Source organism: Platalea leucorodia (assembly GCF_965183815.1).
Source record: "Platalea leucorodia genome assembly, chromosome: 14".
NCBI lineage: Eukaryota > Metazoa > Chordata > Aves > Pelecaniformes > Threskiornithidae > Platalea > Platalea leucorodia.
In genome coordinates, this window is record NC_138836.1 from 2,798,335 (window position 1) to 2,819,855 (window position 21,521).

A 21,521-nucleotide genomic window follows, 5' to 3' on the forward strand; every position below is an offset into this window, starting at 1 on the left:
CACCACCAGAAGGTGCCATGTTCTTGGGACCCAGCTCCTTCCTTCTGCAGGTGTGGGGTGGGAAGGGACATTTGTTAATTGGAACGGGGAAGAACGGGTGGAAGGTGAGGAGATGAGCGGTGGTGGTGGAAGGGGAGTCCTTCCTGTGCAGACAGCTCTGCTTTCTCTGAAATGAAAGCTGCTTTCCTCCCTTTCTTACAGCATTACTTGCCGTGGCATGAAATGTTCAGCCTCCGTTCAGCCTGTAACAAAATCCTCCTTTCCCATGCGGTGATGGGATGAAACTGGACTTGTTTGCTTGTCTGTCAAAGTCATTTCCTTTTAATAAATGCCTATAAATCCTGAACTTCCCAGCAGTCCTCCTCCAGTCCACCGAGCAGCGAGCACGCTGCCCTTTCTGTGTCTGCAGCCCCAGGAGGAGCAGAGCAAAAACCACTGCAATCCTGCTACTTTCCGAATTGTTTCCGTTAGCCAATTTGGCAAAGGATGAGTAGAGAAAAACTATCAGTCTATCGGGCTCCGATTAAGCACGGCTCAGGTTTGCGCTGCTGGACCCAGGACAATAGCTAAAGCCCGACGCCTTTTAAGGAGCCCCAAAGACAATGAATGTCATCGCTGAAAATATGCGTGGATTGAGTTTCTATTTATAAAGTAGCAAGCAGCTCTGGAGCTAAGAGGAGCTGTAGTTACCGAAGGGAACCAAAGTGGTTTTTCGGATGGCCGTGGCTCAGCGGGTGCACCAAGGCAGGGGCAATAACGTGGGTGCGATGAGGGCAGGGCATGGAGAAGGCTCGTTGGTTGAGGACATGGCCGTGAACTGTAAAGGATGGAGAACTGGGTGTGGGAAAGGGCAAAAGAAGGGCAGCTCATTTTGTTAATTAATCGCTGCTTCTGTTCATCAGAATTTCTTGCATTCTGCTGCAGGACTCGTGGTCTGGCTCCCGTTTCGAGGCAGAGCCGGTGCGTGTCTGCACCCATGCGGAGGGTGGGGAGGATCTTAATGGAGCGGTGTCAGGTTGAAAATCGCATCTTTGTGTGACCCATTTGATTTTTTTCTTATGTATATATATTAAAAATCTGCAAGTGATGAGTCAGTAAAATATTGTTGGTGTTTCCTATGAAATAGCTGAGGTCGGTATTTTCTTTCTGTGTTATTTTTCCTTAGTTGCCATGGTAATGATTTCAGAAAGGTTTTATTCTGCAGCCGTTTGAATGGGTTAGAAGTTTTCATGGCCTTCTGGATCCGCTTGCAGAAGCAGAGCCCTCGGGATCAGGAGGGACCTGCCTCCTGGCCGGTCACCCCATCCCTCCCTCTGTGCTGTGGCGAGATGGAGTGTTTTTTCTATTTTATTTTATTGCTAGCAAGATAGAGGAGAAAGACCCTGGGGTGCTTCTGCTCTTTTGTGCTGACATCCCCAGGGGCAGGGGCTGGGCAAGACCAGGCTTGGCCGCAGCCTGGAGCTCGCTCCCTGGGCAAGGGGGAAACGGGGATGGACGGATCCATGCCAGCCATGCCCACGGCGCTGGGTGCAGGCCTGACGATGATGAAGAGCCTGTGCCATGCCTGTGCCTTATATGGGTCACGGCTGGAGGAAGGCAGGAGTAGAAGCCTTGTAAGCTCTGTGCACCATCTGCCAAGGCACTTGGTTGCGTTTCATCACGCAGCAGGGCTTGTCTTCCAGGAATTGGGGAACGCAGCCCCCGGGGCTTGCGCTTTTGATGTCCCCAGCCCCTGTCCTCACCTTTTTCCCCACTCGTCGCCTGCAGCCTCCCTTGCTCAGCAGACACCTTGCAGCCCCGTGCCCGGGAAGGAGGAGCGTGTGCCACCGGCTCGTGCCCAGGTGGAAATGGAGCACGTCCCTTCTGCTGTCAGAAACGTCGCTTGTGAGCTTCTACTCGGGTTAAAAAAAAGAAAAAAAAATCCTGAAAGAAATGTGTTACAGCCAATTTCTGAATGCTGAAAAAGGGCAAGGCACTGGTCCAGCCCTGAGATACTGCTCGAGGCAACATTTAGTACCTGGGGACATCTTCCCTTGCCTCCTCCTGTCCCCCACGGCAGCGCCCTGCTTGGTGCCAGGCAGCTCTGCCTGAAACCTCCAGGCAGGGTGCAGAGAGCATCCCCTCCTCGCCGCCACGGTTTGCACCCTGCCAGGCAGGGTTACGTCTGGGCGGGCGCCCGTGGCTCGCCTCCTCCCCGCCGCCTTCGTTTGCCGCGTGGTGTTTATGAGAGATGCTGCGCTGTCGGCTCCTATTTCATGTGCTGCCAGAGCTTGTCAATGTGCTGTTTGGTACATCAACAAATCGACACTACGCAAACAGAGAGCTAACAGAGAGTGATTTATCCAGGACACCACGTCTGTGTGTCCAGCAAGGCGAGATGTCCTGCAAACAAAATTCAGTATTTACCGAAGACTCATCGGAAGAGCTGGTGTTTTGTGCCACAGCTGAATCGCGCTTGTATCTCGCTCTTTCTGGATGTTGCTCGTTTAATCATAGGATGCTTTCCTTTTTAATTAGTCACTGCTGCTGCTGATGAGAGAATTAGCAGACTCTTCTCTTAATGGAGAAGCTGAGGCTGTGGCAGGTGCGCTGCAGTTGGGGTGGTGGGCAGGAGGCTTTGTGCTGCAAAGAAACCCCAGGGTCTGCACCTTGGGCTCTGCTTCCCTGCCAAATGCCCTTTGCAGCGGGGTTCCTGGAGGGGTTTGTTTTCCAAATATATCATTTAGTCGAAGGAAGGATGCTACCTCCGCTGGCTGCCGTGTTGTGGCCCTCGGATGGGAGCGCTGCTTGATTTTTATCGGCTCTTTTCCTCCACGCCCAGCGAGGACCCGTGGAGCTGGTTGTGGGCCAGGAGTCGGTGACTCCCCCAGGTACATTATGTCTAGAGCTGGCCAATGTTGTTTTGATTAGACAGTTATTGTCAGAAAATGGCAGTTTATCAAACTTGAAGCTGTTTGTGGGAGGGGAGCTGTTCCAGTGAACTGGCTTAAAAAAAAAAATTATTGAAATACATTGTCTGAGATGCTTGAAACATCCATTTGAACAGCTGGGGAACAAAAAGTTCCATGTTCTTCTTCAGGCTGACTTTTATTTATGTTTTTTAATTTCAGTTGATTTACAGTACAGAGCAAACGGATAAGGGAATAGGGACTGAAATGGAGGGGAGTGCTTTCAAAATTTTGGGCACAAAGTGTTTCAGTTCGCCAGTTCTGAAACTCTGCATTCCTGTTCGGAATGGGATGACAGTTTAAATTCCCACAGGAGAGAAAAGGCACTTTCCTGCTGTATTGTAATAATGTCTAAGGAAAGATGTCTCAGACATGTTTGTGATTTCTCTAGAGCAGAAGCATCTTATAAACAGTATTATTATCTATACGCATCTATGGCTGCATGGAAATCCCGTAGCTGGCATTCTCAGAAGTGTTTGAATCCCCAGTGCCTGGCCGTGATCCCCTTGAGCAGGATCACAATCTCAGCCCACCTCTATTCTTATAAATTTTTATAAACAATCCCCGGCAGGGGTCCGGGCGGGCGCCCCATGGACTGGCTGCAGCGATGTGTCCCTTGAAAGGGATGCGGAGCTGTTGCAGGGGGCTCGTGAGCCGCCCTGGGGACCCCCACCCCCCGCAGCGGGAGCGCTCCACAGCCGGCTGCAAAATCCTCTGAGTAATTTGCATGGCCCCATCTCAACTGTTTAGGGATGTGGTTTTTTTCCTGAAGGAAAATAACTCCTTGATTTCAGCTGGGTCCGGTTGTGGTGTGCTTCCAGCAGATGCTCGCCTCGCCCTCCCCTGGCAGAGCTCCAGGCTGCCCTGGAGACCCTCCTCTTCTGGCTGGGTAACAGGGAAGTCTCCCCTTTTTCTTTCAACCCGTTTTGGCCATTAATCTTAGATTTTTGGATATTAATTCTCACCACATTCAGGAGATCCCACTCATCATCTTTATTATGGGCACCCAATGTCTCGGATATTAAAAAGCATTTCCTGCGAGGGAAGTGGCAAAGAGTACACAGAGGAGGAGTGGGGGGCCAGGCGGCTTTTTTGGGGTGAAGCAGGGGGAGATAGATGGATCCGGCGCTGCTGCGGGTGCTGGGCAACACCACGCTGCATGGCCTGAGCCATAGCCCTCCCGTGCCGATGCCAGGGGTATTCGGGGCTCTCGTGAGCCGGGTGGGCTGGGAGGGATGTTTCATGGGCTTGGGGGGCCACGGCCCTTCCAGGGGGTGCTGGGGGTCCTGGGAGAGTTGCAGTGTAAGCGCTGTTCCCCCCGTGGCTCCCCACGTCACCCAGCTGTGCCCTGCCAGCGGGTCCCATCCGGATTTATACATCCCAATAACGCCTCCAACCAGAAGGTGCTCATGAGGTGCAAAGTTTCATTAATCCACGTTATTAACGCGACATGCCTGCCAGGGCTGGTTGGTTTTTCCATGTCAGCCCCCGCGGGGAAGGGATGCCGCGGCTGCGGGAGAAGCTGGGCGCTGCTCATGCATCAAGGGACTTAACCGGGTTGCGCCTGTGGGGCAGCTTAGATTTGGCAGAGGGGGAACAGAGGGTGGAAATCAGCCTTCGGGGCCCGGGTTAGTGGCACTGATGGATGAGAAGGAGAGCTTCCAGGAACACGTTTCCTTTCCAGCTGTATCGCTGCGGTAATGATAACAGCGCAGCCTGCCTCGGCGCTGGGGCACTCATGAATGAGTTGGCATTTTTTTTTTCTGACTAATGTAGACTTTCAGCTATTTGAAATTGTCCTGAGGTGCAGCTTGACATATAAGTTCTCGGCCTATTTATTACTTTGTGTCTGAATGTTCCCATAGGTATATGATTTTTTTAAACCAGGGCTTCGTTTAATACCGGGAGCTGGAGCATTTGTATTTTAGCTCTAGATCAGAGAGGAGGTGATTTGGGCTGTATATTTGGTGTGTTTGGCAAACTCTAGCTAAAGGATCCGTTCCTCAGTGAGGATGTTTGAGGTATAGGAAGTGTTCAACACCCCTTTATTTTCTTTTTTATTACTTTTTCTTTTCAGTGCTGCTGTTTCCTCCTTTTCTGTCCTGTGACCATTGCTGTGTCATCACAAGCTCCCACCGGTATTAGTGCGAGTCCCCAGGGATTACGCTACCGTGCTGAGACAACATCAGACCAGTTTGGGTCCCCATCTACCATTGCACTGGGTTGGAGGAACTTGAGCTGCAAGGGCTTGGCCAGCTGTGCCTGCAGACTTCAACCCTAAGAAAGAAAGAGCTGAATGCCCCCATGGGTTTACCTGTTTATTTCCCAGCATGTATCTGTGAAGCCTTTGGTTGCTGTAGTTTCTTCGGGCTCTGAAACGCAGTTGATCAAGTGCTGACCCTGCCTCTGAGCCATCCCCTCTCCCGGCTCCCATGGTGTTGGGTTGGGGTTGGCAGCATGTGCCATGGCGTGGCAGCTCCTGGTCTGTCGTAGGAAGCTTTTGGCCAGCCATGAAGGTGTTTCATGTAAATGGTGGGAGCGGTCAACAGCACGCGTTGCACGTTGGCTTCTGCTCGTGGCGTAGCAGCCATGAACCTGCACGTCTGGCCATAACCCACCATGGCGTTCAGGCGTCTAAAGCTGCGGGTGGTTGTACGTGGGGACTTAGAAAAGTATCCGAGCGCGTGAAGTGCCAGACTAGCCCTCAGGGGAATCCAGCACCCAGTGTGTGTAAGGTGTTTTGTGAACCGTGCCAGCCCGCTGCCCGCAGGGCGCCTCGGATGCCGACACGACCCTGCAGCCATCTCCCCGCAGGACGCTGTCTCTTGATTTTAAGGAAGCCTTTAAGTAGAAACATGCAGTTGCGGCCATGTGTTGGGGTTAAATAGGGAGAAGGGATCTGGTACTGCAGATTCTGCTCCTGTCTTTGCCACTGACTGATCCTAAACAGACTACGCCACCGGTTTTTGTCTTCTGCCATATGTTTTCCAATAATGCCTGCCCACCCACCGGGGAAAGCACAGCGCTGGGTGTCTGCAGGCATTGTTGGGAACCCTCTGTGAAATATGCTAGAAAAACATGAAAGGTATTAATTTAGGTCTAAGATTACGGGAAGTCTGTTTGTTAGGTTTTTTTTCCATACCTCTATTTTTATATTGCCAGTCTGAATTGCCAGGATTGGGCCCTTCCTCAGTCGCAGTATTCAGGGCTTCCTGATGATGAGGTTTTTTTGAGCCGTTCCAGTTATACCACCTCATATCTCTCCATTTGAAAATCTTAGCTTAAATCTTTTGATGAGATACTAAATGAAAAGGCAGGTCCTAAAAGGATATTTATGTGAGAAAATGGTCCGACTTTCCCTCCTGCATAAGGAGAATTGGTTTGGAGGACGTGAAAGCGTTAATGCTCGGTACACGCCACCTCTACATAAACCTCCTGAGGTGATACTAAAGCTGTGATTAATGTGAAGTCCATGTCTGGATTTACCTGCTCAATTTACAACGGATGTATAAACCTTAAATACTCTGATAGTATTTTTCTTCGCTCTCCTGGGCTTTGAGTGAGTTATTATCATTTTCTCGCTGCACCATTAGCATCGGTATTCCTATGCTTGCGGTACTGGGGCTTGTATTTCCAGGTGTAATTTTGGATATGCCTAACAAATGGAGCTGTGCTGTTTACTGTGTCCCTTTCCTCCTCTTCTTTCCCCAGCCTGAGGAGCTTACCAACGCCCTGGAGATCAGCAACATAGTCTTCACAAGCCTCTTTGCCCTAGAGATGCTGTTGAAAGTCCTCGTTTATGGTCCTTTTGGATACATTAAGAATCCATACAACATCTTTGATGGGATCATCGTGGTGATTAGGTACAAACCCAGAGCTTGCTTTATGCGTGTTTCCCCTCATTTGGCTGTTTAATTAAACAGAAAGTAATGGAGAGTGGGCATAAATACCTTCCTGTGAGACTTGATACTTCTCCGCTGTAAATTAATGCGCTTCGATGTGACTGCTAATACATATCTTGGGGTTATTTTATGGTCATTTTAGAGAGAAGCCCAAGTAGAAAGCTATCAGGCCCAGTGTCCTGGGAAAGTCTGGGATCCAAATGGTACAACCGGTGCCTTATGAAGTAGCTGTCTGGTTTTTTGGCATGTGCAAAGGCTGTAATTGCCCCTGCAGCTGCAGCCACTGATCTGCAGGCGTGTTTTCGACACTCTAGTGGGGCTCTGCTCTTTGCAAGCCTGGATGGAGTCCAGCTCACTGGGGCCATTGGCAGAGCGTCTCTGTCTGCTTTCCATCCCTCTTGTCTCCGAATTTCACCCTCCCTTTGCTTCCTCTCCCCCGTGCCTTTGCGTTAGGCTTTGCCTTCTCACCTGCAGTGACCTTTTTTCCTCCCTCAGCGTGTGGGAGATAGTGGGCCAGCAAGGCGGGGGGCTCTCGGTCCTGCGGACCTTTCGGCTCATGCGAGTTTTGAAGCTGGTCCGCTTCATGCCAGCCCTCCAGCGCCAGCTCGTAGTCCTCATGAAGACCATGGACAACGTGGCCACGTTCTGCATGTTGCTGATGCTCTTCATCTTCATCTTTAGGTGAGCGCTTCCGATTCCCAGTCCCGAGGTTGCTCTGGGTTTTCTAGGTGGGATCCCATGGCGCGGTGAGGAGATGCGAGAGTCCCTATCAGGGCACGGCTGAGCTGAACAGTCCCAGAAACAGCATCGCTGGCCAGCGCTGGCAATGGCTTGCTGCCCTGACTAAATTCTCTTAACTCTGGCCAAACGAGACAGCTGTCTTTGCGAGATGATTTACAAGGAAAATCTTTCAGCTGGATGATTCCTTGACATCACCCCAAGAGAGCGGTCCCATTCCTTACCAACTAGCAGAAAGCCTGGTGCTAAAAATATTGCCAAGGGGAGGGCGATGTTCCTAAAATAAAGTCAGCCGTGGTGGTGCTTGTGCTCTCGCATGGCCTTTTCTTCTGAGAAGGGAGGTTTTGCAGTGGAAATGTTAGAAATAGGTTTGGCGTAGCCCTGAATTTTTGGATTTTGGTCTAGATTTTGCGAAGAGCCTGTCTCCTTGTAACAGCCAAGTCTGGTGTTCCAGCAATCCAGGCACTAGGAAGGCTGAAGAAAGCCAGTCTCTTCCATGGAATGATGTCCCTTCTCCGAGTGGGACGTTTCACTCCAAAGACACCGTTTGCAGCCGTGGTGCTCAGTAGAGCTGTAAATAATTTGATTCTTCAGGTTACTGGCCGAGAGCAGGGGAAAACAAATTATTCTTTTAGTATCAATCTCAAATGAAAGGTATTCTGTCTTCCTGTCAAAATTGAAAAAGCTGGTTTGGGTCCCCTGATATGTCTCATCCAGGCATTTCACAGAAACCCTTTCTGTCTTCCTAATTCAATTTAAGCACATTTTGCTAAAAATGTGTCATTGCAAAACAGAAAGTCAAAACATTTATTTAGAAAATGTTGAAACAAAGTGTTTTGACTTAAAAACAAAGGAAAAGAAAAAGAAGGAGCGGGCATACTTTTTGGTTGAAACTGTTTGACAGATTTGACCCAATTTCACAACCAGTTTGCGTGATCTTGAGGCATGTTTTTCAGCGAACAAATGATTCATCTTAACAAAACAAAACAAAAAACAACTGCCCAGGTGAAATCAGGAGACACGGTCAGCCCTGCTGTATGGTTTTTAGTTTTTAATAGGAGACTGATGTTGTCTCCTGTTGAGCCCCTGCTTTCCCTCCCGTGCAGCATCCTGGGGATGCACCTCTTTGGCTGTAAGTTTGCTTCGGAGCGAGACGGCGACACGCTGCCCGACAGGAAGAACTTTGACTCCTTGCTCTGGGCCATCGTCACCGTTTTCCAGGTACCAAATGGAAAATGCCACAACTGATGTGCGTTTTGGGGCTGCAAGGGCTGGGGTCATTTTCCAAAGCATCAGAGCTTAGTGAAGCTCCTTGCCGTGGAAGGGAGAAGACCCAAAACCACAAGTGCAGGAACACAGGGGTTTTCAGACGGTTTTCTGGAATAAATCAGAAAGCTAATGAGGAGGGGCTGCCGAGGTAGGAGGCTCTTGCATTTGCAGGGTATGGGCTGGGTTGGTGAAAGTTAGTGTAGAGGGTGGAGATGGAGAGGAGGAGATCAGGACCATTTGCAGTGATACCTCGACAAAGAACAGAATCCATTTTAAGCCCATAAATGATATGTGCAGTTTTTGGTTCTAGCAGCTCTGAGCTCTCTAACTGCTGGATCTTTGAAGGACTTTTAGCTCTTCTGGCTGACCAAAGGAAAGGTCCGACCCACGCGACGTTGCACTCCCTTGCGGCTGAATGCGTCCCTTGGTGTGGGTGGGAGTCGGGGCAGTTTGGGCAGGGTCCTTACCGGTAGCATGGGAGTCACAGTCACTTTGGTCCTGTCTCTTCTCTGGCTCAGAAGATGGCTTGGGCCAGATTTATTCTCCTGTGGTTATAGCTATGGTGGATACCCCAAAAGTGGGATGCTCATTTGGCCCATCCAGAGCACAGATACCCAGCCAGGCTCAGGGAAAAGGGCACACAATCCTCCAGGATCTCCATTTTCCTGATACCCTTCCTCTGCAGATTTTGACCCAGGAAGACTGGAACAAGGTCCTCTACAACGGCATGGCATCGACCTCCTCCTGGGCAGCTCTCTACTTCATCGCTCTCATGACATTTGGGAATTACGTTCTCTTTAACCTGCTGGTGGCCATCCTGGTAGAGGGTTTCCAGACGGAGGTAATGTCCTCACGCTTGTGCCTTTGCTTTCTTCTAAAGTTTCAGGGCCTCCAGATCCTGGAATTTGATTTCTGAGACGGACAGCAATACGTTTCCAAGAGCGGTACTTGAAAAAAGTGGGGGAAAATACTAGGTCGTCTGTCTTTTTTTATTATTTTTTTCTTTCTTAGCCACCGTGCAATTTAATACAGCGAGCCCTCTAAATGAAGGGCTTAAATGAAAAGCATTGTTAGCATTAATGCAGGAGTGGGAATTCAGCGGTGAGTCAGGCACTGCGGATGGGATTGCTGCTATGACAGTGTCTTTGAAACAGTTCTCACCGTGTTTGTCAGCCAGATTAAAAGCCCCTCCTGAAAACTTACTCAGGCTGGTAAGAGATTAGTGACATGATTATCTTTTTTGATGGTATGTGTTCATGGAGCTCTTCCTGCATCCAGCCCTGCAATGCTCTGCACGTTTTCAATACATGATTTCTGGGCTCTGCCGGCTGCTTCCTCGGGCTGGGAACCTCCACGAGACATCCTGGATTGCCGGAGGCTTTCGTGGGAGGGCAGGGGTCACTTAGCTTTGAACTCAACCCCTTTTTTGAATCCTGCTGCCTTCCCAACTGTCCAGCTCGGAGCGAGTGAGCATGTCGCCTAGTCCCCAGAGAGGGGGACCTGCGATGCCCACCCGCTCTCTGCAAAAATTGTCCGACTGTCCAAGGACATCAGTAAGGGGAGGGGACCTTTACACCCTGCCCAGGGGGCTGGAGAGGTAAATATAACCTAAAACTGCTCGCTAGGATCTGTTTGCATAGGCTGTGCTTTTACACAGCATCTCTGATTTTTATAAGCATTTTGGGGTACTAAATATTATTTAAGATCTGTTGCTTGTGTATCGTAATATCCTACCACCCTATGAATAGATATGCACAGAACCATTTTTATTATTATTATTTTTGGAGCACAGTTTAGAGGTAAATTAATGGAGTCGTACCAGGAGATAGCAAGAAGAATTTTTTTTTTTGTCGTCTCTCTCCATGTTGGTGCTTTTCTTTTTTAATTGTTATTGTTGTGCTGTTTCTGTCTGTAAATCCCCCCCCACCATTCAGCCGAAGGGAAGGTCACTGCCACGTTCTCCCAAATAGCACAATGTTCCCTTGCCCGAGCGAGAAGAGGTAAAAAGCTCCTTGTCTGCTTGTGATGACGGCTTTGAAACAGAACCTTTGTCTGTTCCGTCTGGCAAATCGATTCTCTGAAGGTTGCCGAAGTGGGAGATCACCTGCTGCACCCGCTTCTTGCAGAAGGACGTAGCCTTTAAATGCAGCAGCCCCTTTTCTAAGCCCTGGTCCTCGAGGGAGGCTGACACCTCTGGTCCTTGGCTCAGCCCGGTTTTTCATGCTCGAGCATCCTCGTGCTCGCCCGCTGGCATGCTCCCGCTCCCGCACGCCCAGCCGCCGCGCGCCTGTGTCCCTGGGCAGCAATTTATCCCACGCTCGCTTTGCGGCCAGCTGGTACCATGGCATAACTCCCTGTAAATTCATGCCCCGGCTTAATGCGCTGCGATTTTGTTCCAATAACCATGTCCTTGAGGGTACATCTTCCCTGGAGTCAGGGGAACAACCTCCAGCACCCCCCAAATTTGCCTTCGGCTGGTTTGTGCGGCAGGGCTGCCCCATCGCCTGCCCCTGCTTCTCCTGTGCCGGGGCAGCGCCGGGCTGGTCCAAGCCAGCTCCAGCATTGCCCTGTAAGCTGCAAACGTGCTTTAAGTGCAGTGTAACTCGGGGAGTAACTTCTGATTCAGGAAAGCACTGCGACAGCCTGAAGCCAGCGATGCTCGCGCCAGTATTGAGAGGCGAGTGCGGGGACCGGGATCCAGCGCAGCCTCCGAGGATCAAACCCTCTCTGGCCAATCCTGCCCAACCACGGCAATTTCAATGAACTCGCACCAGATTTCTGTGATTTGTGACTCTGATTACAGTGCTACTTTATATCTCAGGCTTTGACGATGGGCATTTTAATAATAATCTTCCTTCCACATCCTTGTTATTCTGCGTTCTACGCGCTCCTCCAGTAGATAGCAATGGGATCAAGAGATCCCTCGGCTCAACCCAAGTTTTCTGCAGTAGACAGGGAGCAAATGTTGTCTGGAGGTCAGGAGCCAGGTCTGGCCTTGCTGGTTTATGTTTATTCAGCTTTGCTGGTGCGTGTAGCTCTGCAAACAGATCTCGTTCTGGTTTTTGCTAGCCAGCACACAAAGGATCCTCTCCTAAGCAGAATTAATAGAGAGATCATCTCTCACTGTAAACAAACCCCAGCGTCCCCCTCCTGGGATTGCACTTGACCCTTCTTCTGAGTTGGGGTTGGGGTTTTTTTGGTGTAGCTTTTTTTTCCCTTTCTCCTTCAGATTTCTGGGCTGAAACACAACCCTGGGGCTGCTGCCTTTATCTCCCTGGTCCTTGAGCGCCTTTCCTCAATCTGCAAGCACCTCGTTAATTTTGGTGCATGGCTTTGCAGCCCCAGTTGCTAGGCAGCAGATGTATATAAGCAGTTGAGAAACAAAAAGGACCTGTTCCAAACTTTAAATACGGAGCAATATATTTTGCAGGGTTGAGTTTCTTCCCCCCCCCCCCCCCCCCCGTCTTTTTATTTGGTAACCTGCTTCTCTCTTGCAAGAGGCGCACGCAGGATTTTATGCAACGTGGTTATTTTTGACTGTGTGTTCTCCGATTTAACTCGAGCCTGGCGTTGGTGCAGGGAAGGTGAGCAGGGGACTCCGTTTGATCGAGCTGCTAATTTGAAATTGCTGCCTGACCTCTCGGGTCCCTGCCCTGGGGAGTTCTCTCTGAAGCAAGCAATGACTCCTCTTTGTCAGGCATAAAGCTCCTCTCCCGAGGGACTTCCTAACAATACTATCTCCAAAGCGTATTCTTTCCTTGGTAATCCTCCTGGGTTTGTGTCCCCTTGTCCCCAGCCATCCTCGCTCGTGGGTTTGTTCCTTCCCCTCCTTTGTGCCCCCTTCTTTCCCAGGACCCTCCTCCAGCACCGCCATCCTTTCCCCTGCGGGGAGGACATTACCTCCTCTCTGGAGGCAGCATCCTTGGAGAAATACAGACTTTGACTTCACTTCTTCTGGGCTTCAACAGGAGGGAACAGTCCCTTCTCCCACCAGTAGGGATTTTGGACGGTGTGCTTCTTGCATCCCTTACCTTTTGCATTCCTATCGGTTTCAGTGGGATTTTCCTTGGGAAGGAAAAGTGTTTCTGTGTTTTCTTTCAATGGCTTTTCCGTGTCTCTCTCTGTTACAGCGAAAGACTTTAAGTGTCCGTTACATGCCTAGCAAGACACCGTTGGCCCATCCAAATCCCAAAGCTGATCGGTCTTTCTTAAGCTCTTCATCCCAGCCTAGAGTGGGATGAGTTTTGCATCCCATGTAGCAACCGGAGGAAAGATCCATGGCCCTTTAGGCAAGAAATTAAGGTGGTGGGACAAGCTGCGCCCTCCTGCCGCAGCGTGTAACCCCCCGCAGGACGGGGCACGGCCGCGCTGCCGAAACGTGCCAAGGAGCGTTGGAGGAGCCACCCCGGAGGACGGGGAAACACAGCGAGGTCACAAATGATGTGTGCGTTCCCAGTGGGCAGGGAGAGGCTGACTTCTGGTGCTGTGAAGAGGTGCTGGGGCCACTCGTGTGGCAAAGCCCCCCAGGATGGGGCTGTGCCCCCTTGCCCACGGACCCCTGCCGCCTTTGGGCACCCCGCTGATTTAAACGGGTGCCTCCGCTAATGGGGGTGAGGAGGGATCTGAACTCACAGCAGGTTCTGGTGGCTTTCCTTAAATTAGGTATTTCACCTGGCTGTAAGAGGACTGATATTGTGTTAATCAAACATTCATTAAAAGCCTCCATTGCTGCTTAATGAAGGCATAATAAATAAAGATCCTATTATGCAGCTGCAAAAAAAATAATAATCATGTTTTCAATAATTAGCTGGTGTTTCATTAGCACAATTATCACTTAGGAGCTGAAGCAAGCTCTGTTCGAAACACTTAATTTAAAGGTAAGGCTGGTCCCTTCAAAGGGCTTCGCTCCATCTGAGATCTTCCACCCCTTCCCTGCGCCGAGCGGAGTGGGCGCCCCAGCCCAGCTCTCCATCGCGGCCGCACGCTGCCCTTCTCCCCCTTCCCCTCTCCTTCCCTGCCTCTTCTCGTGTGTTTTTTGATTCCCCTCTCAGTCCTGCTGTTGAAACTGTGAAAATTGAACCCCTCCTTCCCCTTCCTCCCCCCTCCCTCCCCCCGTTTCTCCTTCAGGAGATCTCCAAGCGAGAAGACGCGAGTGGGCAGTTAAGCTGTATTCAGCTGCCTGTCGACTCGTCGGGGGTATGTACACAGCACATCCCACCGCCCGCCGTGGTTGTCTCTCTCGTGGTGCCTGGTCACACACCGTGGTGCTGTTCTCATTGTAGTAGCTGTTGTTCTTTTGGGGGTTGTTTGGGTGTTTTGGGGTTTGTTTCTTTGTTTTCCTTTTTTTTTTGTTGTCCTCATTGTTGAGTCAGCCTTGATTTTAAGTCCCTTCCTTCTCTGGGGGAGCCAGGTAAATTCAGGTGGGTGCTTTGGGGCAGCTGATGTGGCTCCAGCCCTGGCTCCACTGACCCCTTTCTGGACGCCTGCCCTGGGGAAGGCTCCCCGGGGGCTGTCACAGCCCCTCCACAGCGTGGTCACATCCCGGGGACCTCCCTAGGGATGCGGACAGTGATGCTAATTACTGCGCACGCCTGCCAAGCGCTCCCTCCATCACGCGGGCGGAGGAGGGTGCCCGGGAGCGAAGGGACCTGGAATCAAGCCTGTTTGTGGACACGTGTGGGGGGACCCCTGTGCTCGGCAGGACGGGGTAGGATGGTGGCAGCTGCGCTGTGGCGTGTCCCAGAAAGGCTGGCCGGGATGCTGGGATCTCCGGCAAGATGCCGCATTACAGCGCAGGTCAGGATGTGAAATGGTCCCATTCTCAGGTCTGAGGAAGCCGTGGATCTCCGAAGTGCAGCACACTCCAAACTTTACTCTTCTGCCAACCTCATCTTTCTCTTTACCACTCCCTTCCCTTTCTGTCCTTTCCAAGAAGTCTGGCTTTTCCTTCGGCACAAAAGCCCTTTCCCATCGTATCCCAGTGTGTCAGTCCCCTTTGGTACAGGCTGGTTTAGCCGTTGTACAGTCTGGTCCATCTTGACGTACCCTCATTTCCCAAAAGGATTTTAACTCCCTGTTCTCTCATAACCCCTTTTCTATCCAGAAAGGCAAACTGGGAGTGCAAGAACAGGTAACGGGCAGCAGCCCCGGCTGCGAGATGCTTGCCTGCACCGTACTGAGTCTGGCACGTGGTGTTTCAGAGGGGATGCTTTCTGCCCTCCAGATGTGGGGTTTGGTGCTGGGCAGGGGGGTGGGAAGTCCCCACGTAGCTCTGCTTTTCCATCTTGGCACACATCTCATCTTGCACCCTAAAAGTTTCCTTTGGGCTGTTAAAGAGCGCTCCAGGAATACAAATTGCCTAAAATTCTTCCCGTTATTTATTCCTTTTTAATAACCCATTAGGGAGAATGAGTAATTCCTGGCAGGCTCCCTGAGTGGCTGAGCTGGGAGCCTCCACGGGGAGCGTACCTGGAGCCAGCTGGAGCCCCTGCTCATACGGAGACACGGTTTTGACTCCAGCGCGGTTCAGGCCAGCCTGACTTTACTGCTCCCCCTTGCAAGGTGCATGCCTGACCTTCCCAGTCTGTGCCCTGCAGGATGAGCTTCCCCGAATAGCACAGAAGTCCTGAATCCTCGGGAGGGGAAGCTATGAGCCAACACTTCACATCAGACTCGCTTTTGCCTTAAAAACATGTGTCTGAAAGCATTGAGTCTGCCTGGGAAAAAAACCCTTAACTGTTTAGTGACCCCCTGAGGGAGTATTAGGGCTCATCCCTCTGGGGTTTTGCTTAACAGAGAGACGCAGGGCACTGGACCTCGTGTCGGATGCCATCTCTTCCTTCCATCCCACGCTGGGGCCCCTCTGGGTTTTTACAACCAACAGGTACCCGAGCACCAAACCTCCACAGCGCTGGCCAGGGCTCCTGGGGACGCAGCTTAGCCTTGGTGGGGCTTTCTGGGGCTCCTGGTCTCTCCCAGCTGAAGTGAGGGTCTGCTTGGCTTCTTTCATCCCAGCATCCTCCCTCCCTTCCCACCTCACCTCTCCTCCCTCCCGACGTACATTGCGACGGGGCTTGGTGCCCTTTGCCAGAGCAGTGGTTTCAGCCGTGAATCCTCCTCTTTTGGATGGGCGTCATTCTGGCGAGCACCATTGCCCGTCGGGTGTATCCTGACTATACCACACCCTAAGCGCCTTTCTGCAGTGCCGATGGACAGAATCAGTGGGGTGCACAGGGACGTCCCTGATCGGGTCTGTGCCGCAAGACCGAGCGAGAGCCCGGGCACCACGCTCTGAGCAATGGTAAACCTCTTCTCTCTCCTCCTGAGGATGGGCCCATGTCAAAGCGGCAGCTCTCGCTCAACCCCCGGCGTTCGAAATGATACAGCGGAATTTAAAATCCCCAAAAAGATACAGCGTAAATCTCCAAAACTTCTGCTTCTGTTGTGCGTTGCAGCTGGGAGGGGAGCAGCCACCCGGGGCAGTCGTTACCAGGTTCTGCCCCCTGGATCCTGTCTGCGCTGGTGGGGCGGCCATCGACACGTGCCCATTAGCTGTGTTGGAAAGTCAGGGTCCCTTGTGCCCCTTCCGAATCCTGGATTGCTTCATTGAAGCATCACTAGACAGAGCCACACACAGGGAGTTTGAAGCCATAGTGTATAGATTAAGAGAGATGAGTAGGGTCAATTTTTGTCCTAAAATTGCTCATCAGATATCTGTCCTTCCCTAATATCTGTCCAGTATGCAACTCCAGCAGCAAAAATTAAGCAATGGTTTGGTTTTTTCTGATCCCTTTCTGGGACCGCGTTTGGAGCCAGAGGCAGTCTGTCTTCCTGGTAGGAGGTTAATTAGTCTGTGGTATAAATATGTGCATGCGTCATTTTGTGAAAGGTGATGTTGCATCGTGGTACGAAATTCAGTGGATCTGTAGGTGTGGTGTTGGAGACGGGAATCCGTTTTTTCAGAGGGGTGTCCATGCTCCGCAGCCCTTCGCCCTCCTTGCTGAAGCCCTCTGTTTTGCTCCAGGGTGATGCTTCCAAGTCTGATTCCGAGGGGGATCTCTTCCCCCGCAGCCTGGAAGAGGAGGGAGGACTTAAGAAAAACTTGTCAAATCCAGCCTGTGAGTAACAACCCTGGGAGGACGGACTTTTCTGTAGAAACCTCGCTTTGCTGTGAAAACAACGTGTCCTGAAGGGAAGAGCCCTCCTAGAGACAGAGGTGTAGTCCAAGCTGTGGCATGGTCGACCAAGGCCAGCAGGCTTGTGGCGTGGGGTTGGATCGTGGGATGCAGACAGAGATAGATGGCATTCAGGCTGTAATCTCCCCGCCGAGCCTGCGGTCTGGACTTTTGGGGTCTCTCTGCAGGGGCACAAGTGGAGGAGCCACAGGGAAGGAGGATGGAGGGAGCCCGGCATGGGCAGGAGGTTCCCAGGGTTGGAGCTGGCGGGTGTTGGTTGGAGGGTTGAGGGGCAGCAGATGACAACGTGCATCTGTTCTCCTCTCTTGTTGGTACGTGATCCCATTCCTGATTTACATCCGTCCCCCTGCTCCCCTGCCAGGCTGAAGGATGGGCTCTCAGCTCTCCAGAAGGGCTTTTGGGCCCCCATTCTCCTGATGCTTGGAGGAGAGCCGTCCCTGCGCAGCTGCTTTGCTTGCCCGGGAGCAGGTTGTAGATGTGCCTGTTGAGGTGTGACACCTAAAACTCTCTTCTGTCTTCCAGTGATGGCCCTGACCGACCACCCGGAGCTGAAGAAGAGCCTGACCCCGCCGCTCATCATACACACCGCTGCCACGCCGATGCCCATGCCCAAGAGCGCCATGTTCGGAGATGCAGCGCAGGGCTACGAGTCCCGCCGGGCCAGCGGCGTCTCCATGGACCCCGCCGCCTACGAGCTCAAGTCTCCGGTACTCGTGTCACCTCCTCCCGCGGATGCTCGGCGGGTGTCCGTTGGGCTTGCAGGGCTGTCTGTCCATCCATCTGCCCAGCTGGTGCAGCAGCAGCCCGGGGCGGGTGGCACAAGGCTGATGCTCTCCCTGTCCTTCCCGCAGCCCAGCGCCCGCAGCTCCCCGCACAGCCCCTGGAGCGCCAGCAGCAGCTGGAACAGCCGCCGCTCCAGCTGGAACAGCATCGGCCGGGCCCCCAGCCTCAAGCGTCGGGGTCAGAGCAGCGAGCGCAGATCCCTCCTCTCCGGAGAGGGGAAGGAGAGCTCGGAGGAAGGGGAGAGCTCGGATGAGGAGCACTCCAGCCGGGCCGGCAGCTTCAACGGCTCTTTGCCTCATCGCATGGAGTCACTGGAAACAAAAGGCTCCTTCGACCTCCAGGATACCCTGCAGGTGCCTTCCCTGTACCGGACCAGCAGCACACACAGCAGCCGGACCTCCGCCTCCGAGCACCAGGACTGCAATGGGAAGACCTCTCCGGGTCTGCTGCTGCACCAGCTCCACCTGGATGACCCCCGACAGGACTGCGATGACTGTGATGATGAAGGCAACATGGTAAGGAAATGCCAAACGCTCATTTTGGGCTTTTTTCCTTGTCAAAGGGTCAGGGGCGCACAGGTGGGTGCGAAGCAATGGCCCGCTGCAGGGGCTGGGCCTCACCCGTCTGTGGTGGGTCTCTGAAGGTCTCTGGGCTGTGGATGCCACCAGAAATGGGGTTGGCATCACGTTAAGTATTTCAGTGCAGTATCAGGTAGTTCACGATGCAGAGATTGGGGCAAAACTCCCTAGGTTCCACTAAAAGGTGCAGAGCAAAGGCTATCTCTTGGAAATATATGCTTTTCTCGTTTTATTTTTTCTTTAAAAAAAAAAAAAAGTAACTTTTCTCCAACAGCTATTCAGCTTTCTGCCTGCATGCACAGCAGCAGACAGTTTCTGTTGACACCAACAGGCAAGGAAAGGGCAGGATTTGGCCCCCCACTCCCGTGGCGGTGTTAGTCCCGTAGAGACAGTGGTAATTTCAAGGGCTTTGCATTAATTTCAATACGAAGAGTCATTAGTCGCATAAGCATCTCTCTTTTATGGGCCTGAAAATTGCCATTTAGGAAATGTTAGCTAAAAGGGCTGCAAGCGCAGGGAAGGGACGAGGGTCCCTGGCTCTTCTTCCACGTGGATGTTTGTATCTTAAGGGAATCAAAGGAATTTGGCTGCTTTTCCAAGGTTTTTTGCATGGCTGGCAGAGAGGGGCTCGAGCTGGGCAGCAGGATGCTCATGGGGAGTGTCCCATCGGGATGTTCTCAGGGCAGTTTTGGGGTTTTTTAGGGTGCTTTCTGCACTTCCTAGGTTACCTCTTTGTTTCACTTTACCTTGTTCTCAGGCTTAAAAAAGCAGTGGTCCGATGTGTCAGCCCCAGGGGGTAACTCTGCTTCTGTTGAAGCGGATGGGTTTTGGCTAGAGCCATGTGATGGTAACCGTGTCAGCACTGAGAAGGTGAAAGCCGCAGCTTGTGGACATGATTTTACTCTATTTCATTGAGTATGTTGAATGAAAACAGAATTTGGAGCGTGTGAAGGCATGCGAAAGGCGGCGGTGACTCCAGAGAAGGAACAGGAGGAGAGAGTTAGTGCTGGCAGAACGGAGTCGCTCAGCCGTGAATCGCCTTTAAAAAAAGCCATTATCCCATTACATCTCCAGCATGGATCCTCAGCCTGGGATTGTCTTAACCTGGTTTTTAACCTCCATAAAATAAATTGAATTTTTGAGAAAAGGAGCAGTAATTATTTCTGGAATAAGTACTATTAAAAGTGATCAAGAGACTATGCTCTTTATTGCTAGCTAGGGATTTTTTTTCATGCTCCAACATCTGCTGCTTTTTCCAGCTCACCTGGTCCAAACATCCCGCAGGTCCCCTCTTTCCCCCCCGGCGAGATCAGAAGCCAGCAGCCCCCCTCGCGCTGGACATCGCGTGATGGGACGTGTCCCTCCTCTCCCGTCCCACCCAGCCCCGCAGCCCCAGCCGGTGCTGACAACAGGCTGGTGAATAAGATGCCTGTTTTTAATCTTTATTACGGCAGCTGCTTTTAGCGTAAACCAGACATCGTCTCCTGCGTGCCAAGGTCTTGGCCACGTAGGGTTAGACCAAAGGTCCCTCAGTCCTCTCCCACGGAGTGGTCAGAAACAAATACCTAGGGGAAGAATCAGCAAAATAGGGTAAATAAATTGTGCCTCAGCCCATGGTAGAGCCACAACTGGGACATCCGCAGCTGGCTGGTGCCTTTCCCCATGCTCCGAAATACGTCTTCACTGCAAATCACTACACCAGAGGGATTGGAAAATATTGCTTAGATTAGCAAAATGAGCCCCCAGGTTGCGGAGCTTCCCTTTGTGATTCTCTCCTGACATTTGGGGGGATGCTTTGCCCCTAAATTAGCCTTGACAAAGTCAGGGGAAAAACATAATTATTTTTTTAAATGGAAAAAAAATAAAATTCAAAACTCCCCCACCAACAAAAGAAGAAAGGAACTCAACTGTTATTCAGATCAAAGTAATCCTAAATATGCCCTTCTGCAACAAAGCTTCACATCTCTCCTTGCTGGCTGGTTTTGATTGCCTCTGCGCAGAAATAAAAGGAAGTGCAAAGGCTTCGTTTGGATCTCCCAGGCTCCCATTATATTAGTGCCGCTCCGCTGCCTTCAGTGAGTTTATTCTGAATTTACATCCATCCGAGCGGCCAGAATCAGGCCCCTGATAGCTCTTCTCCCCAGAAGTATAAAATCAAGGGACTGAAATCTGTTCTTCGTTGCATGAATGCAGACAAGGAGGAACTTCAGGGAGAGAGCGATCTGCTGCCTGGCTGGGTTTACGGGGCTGTGACCGAGATCAGGGGTCTGCTGCGAGGTCTTTGTTGTTCACATCTGCTGGATTTTGGATGTTTTTGGATGCTTTTCTACCCAAATTGCTGAGCGCTCAGAGCAGAAAGTGAAGGAGATATTGACTCTGCAACCGAATGTGTCCCCTCCTCCCAAAATCCTCGTTGCACCTTGCAATTGCAGCTCCTTTCCCCGTTGCCTATTGCGGTTTTTTTCCGGGGCGCGCAGTCCAGCCGCTCCCCGACCCCTCGCAGCCTGCCCCCGCTGCATATTTAAATTAAATAATCAGGTCCTGAGCGTCTCCGTGCAGCTTCCCGCTCGCCTGGAGGTCCATTGCTGCTCGTAGAGCATTTTTCAGCTCTTCCTCGCCCCATCCTTATAATAAATCATTTATAAATCTAAGCCTCTCCCTGACTCCGAGGAGTGGATCGGTCATCTTTTAAAGCCAACTGCCTTTCATCCTGCCCTCAGAACTACATTAATATCTGGAAGTCCTAAGGAAAAAAAAAAAAAGCAGCTCTTTCTCAGGAGCTCTGGGATCGGAGGGCCCTGTTAGCAGGCTGCCGGGTGCAGGCAGCATCACACCACGTCCTGGCCCCTGCCCGCGTCCCGGCGGGGGGAGTTTGGGTGGTCTTAGCCAGGGAGATTTTGTCTAAGTCACTGGCAACTGAACTAAAGAGCAGTCGTCTTCTCCCCCTGCATCTTTATTCATCCTGGCCAGGTGTGTTTTATGAACAAATAGATATGATTTAAAGCATGTAATTGATATATCGCTTTGAACATAATGCAGGCTTAAGCAGCAATCAGCCTGATTGTAAGCAGTTGATGCGTGTCTGGACCTCGCGGAGAAAGCATTTGA

At 51.5% G+C, this 21,521-nt stretch overlaps 1 protein-coding gene across 1 annotated transcript in view; it reads left to right on the forward strand.

Annotated features, from left to right (window-relative positions):
• The window catches only part of CACNA1G (calcium voltage-gated channel subunit alpha1 G), a gene marked incomplete at its 3' end in the record, with an annotated part of 148,389 nt that overhangs the window by 75,439 nt on the left and 51,429 nt on the right, over positions 1-21,521 (forward strand). Inside the window, exons 10-17 of the mRNA XM_082327130.1 lie at positions 6,660-6,811; positions 7,346-7,531; positions 8,695-8,809; positions 9,543-9,698; positions 13,985-14,053; positions 16,881-16,974; positions 17,575-17,759; positions 17,904-18,350. Of these exons, the coding sequence (XP_082183256.1) occupies positions 6,660-6,811; positions 7,346-7,531; positions 8,695-8,809; positions 9,543-9,698; positions 13,985-14,053; positions 16,881-16,974; positions 17,575-17,759; positions 17,904-18,350 (1,404 nt within the window). The remainder of the gene's footprint in view (positions 1-6,659; positions 6,812-7,345; positions 7,532-8,694; positions 8,810-9,542; positions 9,699-13,984; positions 14,054-16,880; positions 16,975-17,574; positions 17,760-17,903; positions 18,351-21,521) is intronic.